Genomic DNA, 7,287 nt, shown 5'->3' on the forward strand with positions numbered 1-7,287 from the left:
GCTCTCGTGACGTTGTCACTGGTCTAATCGGCAACGTCATAATCGTCGCGCGATAATCCCTCGGGTCTTCGCGTGTCCGAGCGTTCGAGTATTCAGATGGCGACACTCGCGTCTACCTGTCAACACGTCAATAAGTCCACATTGCGTGCAGGTTAGAGCGGAATGTTTGCGCGATCGAGCGCACGGTTCTCAAGGTTATGTTCCACGTTTTCCCGTGTATTTTGAATAAATAGTCAAGCTGGCTCGGTTCCAACCGTATTTTCCGTATTACATGAAAAGATATGCGACACCTGGCTGATAAGCCGCAGTGACGCAAGCGTGATCCGAGCGATGTGCAAAATAAAAGCATGGTTATCACGCAACGAAAGATGAAGCAGGTTGCGATCTTCGTGGTTTGTATATTGTTGGGTAAGTGTTTAAAAAATTGAAATTTTATCACGATAATCTTGGATTATGCAAACTATCAGTGGAATTTCAAGCTGTTCACCTTCGATTTTTTTACGTTACAAGTAACAGTTTCTTTGTGATTATTATGGTCCAACGTGTGTTGAATTTGAAATGACAATTGCAAAATGCTCATCTGGTTTTATAATACAGTGTCATTTTTCATATTACGACTAATTTGTGCTATCAATTTTGATTCTGCAAATTGGATGAAAAGTTTACTACCGTTTAAACAGCGTAATTTTTCTTCTCGATTACAATTTATGACTTCGTAATTTACATGTTAAATGTCATTTAATAATAGTTGTCTTTTAATTATTATATTTACATATATTACGTAACGCGATAATTATACCGACGCAGAATGCTAGAAGTAACTATATAGTTATATGTTAAAAATAGCAAAGTGTTTTACCAGGCTCGTACTTTACACGTACATGCGATAAACATTTAAACTCTATCATGAAAAATAAAGAATTTTTGAAAAATATATTATGTAATAAGTGACATATTATCACAACATTTAACTTACTATATATGTGATATTAACTTTGCACAATAAGATACAAACTAGTAATATTGTTATTTTTACTTACATGTAACAGTATTGGGCTTTTACAAAACTCTGGTGACGACAGAAGAGGAACAAAGCTTCGGACGACGCCGATTAATCGGTGGGAAAGTCGGTCTGGATGACAAGAACGATGTCGAAGTTGCGAATGGAAAAGTGCACAATGGCAATGAGGAGTTATCCGATGGAGATATCAAGAACATCGAAGAGGCGAAGATTCGCATCCGCGAGCTCGAGGGGAAGCTTCAGCATCTGGAAGCAGCGATCAAGAACGGCGTGGCGAAAGATTTCCCGACGGTGAAGTTCCTAAATTACAAGAATCGCAAACGGATACTAGTGACCGGTGGTGCGGGTTTCGTTGGTTCTCACTTGGTGGACCGTCTGATGCTCGCCGGCCACGAAGTCATAGTCGTCGACAACTTCTTCACCGGCAGGAAGCGAAACGTAGAGCACTGGGTCGGCCATGAGAACTTCGAGCTGGTGCATCACGACATCGTGAGGCCACTGTACCTGGAGGTTGACGAGATCTATCATCTCGCTAGTCCGGCTAGTCCGCCGCACTACATGTTGAATCCTGTGAAAACGATAAAGACGAATACTTTGGGCACGATAAATATGTTGGGTAAGTATTTCACAAAAAGTATTTCATATAATTATGACCGAGCTTATTTTCATGCAGCAGTTGAATAAATTTTAAGCTGCCGGCTGAATAACGTTTTATAATTACAGGACTCGCGAAACGAGTCGGTGCGCGAGTGCTGATCGCGAGCACGTCGGAGGTTTACGGCGATCCTAATGAGCATCCACAGGCGGAAACGTATTGGGGCCACGTAAATCCCATCGGTGAGATATTTCCCGAGCGTTTTTCTGTACAAAAAGAAAACGCGTTTCTTCTTCGGCTCGATTATTGATGTGTTAACGATTCAAAAACTGTCGTAATATAGGTCCACGAGCGTGTTACGACGAAGGCAAGCGAGTTGCTGAGACATTGAGCTACGCTTACATGAGACAGGAGGGCGTTTCGGTTCGGGTTGCGCGAATCTTTAACACCTTCGGTCCCAGAATGCACATGAACGATGGTCGCGTTGTGTCCAACTTCATCCTCCAGGCTTTGCAAAATGACTCCATTACGATTTACGGTAGCGGAAAACAAACGCGATCGTTTCAATACGTCTCCGATCTGGTAGATGGATTGGTAGCGCTAATGGCATCTAATTACACACTTCCCGTCAATATCGGGAATCCTGTGGAACATACGATTGAGAGTAAGAGTTACCTGTACACGTCGTACACATTATCTCACCGGAGCTTTCCCTGAAATCGATCCGGGATTCAATATTCGAATTTGTTTCAGAGTTCGCACGCATGATAAAAGATTTGGTGGGCGCTACCAGTGAAATAGTCGAACTTGCGGCAGTGGAGGACGACCCGCAGAGGAGAAAACCGGATATTAGCAGAGCGAAGAAGTATCTGAACTGGGAGCCGAAGGTTCCTCTAGCTGAAGGCCTGAAAAAAACTATAGTATACTTTGCTAAAGAATTACAAAGGACAAAGCATTCTCAGAAAAGCAGCTTTAAACACTCTTCTTATAAAAATGATCACGATATAGTAGAGCAACTCTAGAGTCAAGTATAACGATACGATTAATGTATCCACTTTCAGAAGTGGCGTGAAAGTGCCATTATGCTATGGACCAGTATGTGCCAAAAAATCCCCGTCCAATTAACATTTTACGTAACTTGTATGGCAAATGGATATACATTTACGCAAGATACGCACGATTATCTCATTAAATTCAATCTCTTGTACCTTTTCTGCTATATACGCATGTCGCGCGTGCTTCGCATAGCTGTGTAATAATTTGAAACATATTTTTATTTCATTTTCCATGACTATAGAGTTAATACGATTTTATATATGTGTGTGTATATATATATATTTTAAAATATATTTAATATACTAATAACTGATGATATATAAAATATATTTTAAAATATATTTTATGTTATTTATTCTTCTAACGCTGTGAACAACAAGGTGCATTAATCGCGTGGTAGCGAATATATATATTTATTAATATTAATATAATATAATATATACATATATATGTATAATATTATATTAATATTAATAAATATATACATACTTCGCTACCACGTGAATTAATGCACTTTATTGGACTCATTACGTGTGCACAGAACGCATCTGTATATAAATCATTCAGGAATGTTTCTTTTTTTATCTTTTATCTCGTATTTGTACTCTTGCAAATGTACAATTTTCATGCATATACAATTGAAAAATGGTGCTGGCGATGTGACAAGATGTGTTTTTTTTGTATATTAAGAATCGCGTTTTAGCTTGAACGTAAAACATTTTTCGCTTAGCTTTTACGTATATAGAAATACTGACAACTCATTTCTTGTTATCGTGATATTATTAATATTATCGAAGAATGTACTTGCAATAAAACTATAAGAGATGTTTACATTATTAAGTGACTTAGACTTAACATTAAGAAATTTGCGAACTCTTGTACAGCGCCATCAAAAACTTGGATGCCAATGTTTGTAATATATATTATAGTTATGTTACATGATATAAAAAATATAACATAGATATACTTAGTGTGATTATGAACTGTGAGACTGTAACGACAACGTATAAGCAGGAAAGTAATTTTATATTTTATACATAAGTAGTAAAAAAACATCTTTTTTTTACGAAAATGTATCCTTTACAGCAAAACTTGTATAATATAATTAATGACTACGTAAATAGCTCGCAAATCGACTTCCCAAATTTCTACTGCGACAAAATTTGGCAGCCGCCACGATGCTCGGAGGGAAAAAATCTCGATATGTCAATAGCCTTATCGGATATACAGACTTTCGGTGCTCCGAGTATGCGTTAAATGACATAGAAATGATAAAATAACTTAATATTAGTGCAATTCTTAATGTAATTAAGGAGAAATACAATATAAATTCTAATAAAATTCAAATTTTGTAAAGACACTTGAAGTTTACTCGATCGCTTTGCCTACAAACGTAAAGAAATTTGCGATATAAATTAATAAATTAATAAATAATTACGTAATAAAATACATAAACACAAATAAATGAACATCTCTTTACTTTTTCTGGCGTCAACAATTTTCACGTTTCCGCAGACGAATTCCTGTCATAATTCGTCCAAATCTTCTTTATTATTGCAGGACGAATTTTTCGCTCTTACGCAACACCGTTGCTGATTCTTCTTGTCCGGTCGACTAGCATGACTAGATAATATAATCTTATTGTGCGTGCGGCCATTTGCAAGCGATGCATTCCAGGACGAGATTAAAGAATAGTCGTGCCGTTTTAGAGCGGCTATTTGAAGGGCCGATTGGCCGTAATGGGTGTCGCGTGGGCCAGGCCAGGGCGCGCGTGGTCGGTAGTTTTACCTCCTCAGAAAAAGACAAACGGAAAGTGGAAGGAGGGGTAAGTGGAGGAGAGGCGCGGCGATTCTTAATGATAATGATCGCATCCGGGATATACGGCGACTCTGTTGGTGCAAATGAAAGTGCCGCCGCGGGGGTGACGATGATGACCTAATCGTTATAAAGGCGTTCGTACGAAGTACACGTCCGACTCGAAGCACAAAGTGCACGTGCCTGAATGAAAGCAGCTACATTGCTTGAAAAACGTAACTCGATTGTGCAGAAGTGCTTCTTCCTTCCCTTCCTTTATAAAGATTGGATAATCAAGAAATCTGCCTATTTGCCATCAAATTAAGCTTAAAAGATTGTATCTTTAATTGAGTTGATATTATAAAAAATACGTATGCGGTTTAATAAAAAAATGACAACGCATTGCGCTATTTACGTCTTCCTTCTTTCGTACGTATCTATTTTTAAAAGATCGCAATGTAGTAGAATCGATTTATGCTTTTATATATTCGTGTCTACCGACGATTTCTTTCTTCCTTTTTTAATGTCACGCCAATATAGGCACGCCACTACAGACATATGTATATGTGCGTATATGCGTGCACGACAGTAAACACATTAAGATAGCCGTGCAGCACTTCCGTCTTAATTTTCTCGTGACAAATGCGTCGAGAGGAATCGTTATTATACAGACGTCAAGTTATATTTACGTATGATCTATGAAACTGTAATTACACCTCGGAGGCAGTCGGGGAAAAACAACTGCGACGGACGGGAGAGCTGGTGGCACGTGTGTGCACTTGACACTCCACTGATTCCAACCCGATAAAATAAATACCGCGCCGATAAAAACGCTATCGCATATCGTATAAAGGTTAATTTATCCGCATTGCGCGTTACGGAAGATAAATAAATGGCTTCCCGGATATCTGCCGGATATCTGGCAGATATCTACCGGATATTATACCGGTGAACGTCTGCGGACGAGATTCCTGCAGCCGCGCTGCACAAAGCGCGCAACGCACTCCCGCCGTCATTTATTTTCGCAATTAATCTGAAGTAATCGGTCTCGCTGAACGCGAATTCAGGCGAAATGTTTTCTTCGACATCAGCGTCTATAGACTTGATCCTTTACAGAGTTGTGTTACATTTTAATACAAATATAATGTTAAATTTTAATACAAATAGGTACTCGTAGACTCTGAATCATCTCAAGTTTATGAAGACAGCTGCCACAATCTATGAGCGTACCTTCGGCATGGCATCCGTCCACGGTGCTGATAATGTTGGATGACTACATGCAGGGCGTACACCCTCTTGAAACTCCGGCTTATCGCCGTGCTCGGAATCACCGAGTCGCCGTTAAACCGAGTTAATCTTCGATCGCGAAGCACTTGTGGACGCAAGTTCCCTCCAAGTTTGACGCGAGTTCCGCGGAGGACACGATAAAGATTCCGTTTGAATTTCCGGGGGTGGGCGAGAATAACGGCGTCGTGGCTCCGTGGTATTTCCAGGCGCGGAAACGCCTCCCTGGCGCAGGTGTTGCTCCGACCTTTGCGAGGTGGCGAGATCGGGCGCAAGCAGCAAGACAGACGTTGCGAGTTAATACTCGGGCAATAAAAGTCCCCTCCCTCTCTCTCTCTCTCTCTCCACCTTACACTCGAAACACCCGCTCGGAGTGGAGAATACAGACGGGGATTTTACTGCCGAGTCGTACGAGCCGTTTTCGATACTAATTTTCGCTAAAAGCTTTATGGCCGCGCTCGAGTCGGGCCCCGGCGCTTTGATACGGTCACCATTATTTTGCATAAAGCGGAAATTTACGGGATATTCCGTTCGTCGACGCGTTTACGATTATTAGCGTTCCCGGTAATACCCCGCACTTTAACGTCAGCGGGCGCAATTTGTCTCGGCCGTGGCCGTTTTTCTTTTTGCTAGGCGGCCGTACGTTTTCGCGATCCAAGAATATCCGGTCGGTGCGTGCGCGGCCGCATTGAGGCGGATAACACCGTTTGCGGGTGAACATCCAGCCGCGTGAATGGCTCTACGGTTAGTGCAAGGTGTTGATATTTATACCGAAGGAGCAAGGGGAATAATTACGAAATTATCGCACATGCAGCGTTAACACGTGTGCCGCTGTAATCACGACAAATGATAATCATTTTAAAATTAATGAAATGGAACAAGTCCAATTAAAACTCCCACGTGACATGAATTATTGCTTGATAATAGCTGATATATATTGCGGCAAAAGATTGTGGTAATTTCATATTAACAGAAATTAATATAGATATTATATTACCGCGTTTTAATTTTTTTAAATTTAATATTTAATTTAATTTTTAATTTAATTAAAAAGAAATTAATTTTAACTTAAAATAATAATTTCTTAGAAAAAATTAAACTTTTTGTTGAGAATAAAGACTATCACAATATCTGTTTGAATTTATCGTGATTTCTACACAGCAGTCTCAAATAAAAGACTAACAGAACTAGAAAGACATTTGAGAACTTTGACTCAACTTTAAAAATTATAAGAAAGCAAAATTACGCAAGTGTATCAAGAATCTTGAAAGATAGATACAGGCGAGTTTTGGCACCGATGTCGCAAAATTTCGGATAATTCCTATCTCCCACGCACTTGACGCCGCGCGACTAATCCTCCCCCTGACTGAGAGAAAGAGAAAGAAAGAAAGCCCGCCAATAAATTATTCCCGCGGAGAAGCGAGATTTCCTCGGCTCGTCGCCCACCCGCCAGGACACCGGTTTGCACCGGAGATTCACAAGAGAGGAGGCACCGTGGAAAGATGCACTTGGCGCGCCGTAGGATTCGTAAGGCCGA

General features: G+C 40.2%; 1 protein-coding gene across 1 annotated transcript; it reads left to right on the plus strand.

Moving 5' to 3' along the window:
• Window positions 1-59: 59 nt before the first annotated feature.
• Window positions 60-4,032, plus strand: LOC113562918 (UDP-glucuronic acid decarboxylase 1-like). Its single transcript, XM_026973692.1, has 5 exons — window positions 60-408; window positions 1,050-1,637; window positions 1,745-1,858; window positions 1,960-2,280; window positions 2,370-4,032. The coding sequence occupies exons 1-5, from the start codon at window positions 348-350 to the stop codon at window positions 2,636-2,638; spliced, it is 1,353 nt and encodes a 450-aa protein (XP_026829493.1). The 5' UTR covers window positions 60-347; the 3' UTR covers window positions 2,639-4,032.
• The last annotated feature ends 3,255 nt before the right edge of the window (window positions 4,033-7,287 follow it).

This window comes from Ooceraea biroi, chromosome 11 (assembly GCF_003672135.1).
Source record: "Ooceraea biroi isolate clonal line C1 chromosome 11, Obir_v5.4, whole genome shotgun sequence".
Lineage (NCBI taxonomy): Eukaryota > Metazoa > Arthropoda > Insecta > Hymenoptera > Formicidae > Ooceraea > Ooceraea biroi.

What these genes read in the sequence shown, in the direction of transcription:
- LOC113562918 (XM_026973692.1), top strand. Translation starts at nt 348, where the DNA reads ATGGTTATCACGCAACGAAAGATGAAGCAGGTTGCGATCTTCGTGGTT. An exon ending in CGTGGTTTGTATATTGTTGG is followed by an intron (nt 409 to 1,049) that starts GTAAGTGTTTAA and finishes TACATGTAACAG; the next exon opens with TATTGGGCTTTTACAAAACT. An exon ending in TGTGGAACATACGATTGAGA is followed by an intron (nt 2,281 to 2,369) that starts GTAAGAGTTACC and finishes AATTTGTTTCAG; the next exon opens with AGTTCGCACGCATGATAAAA.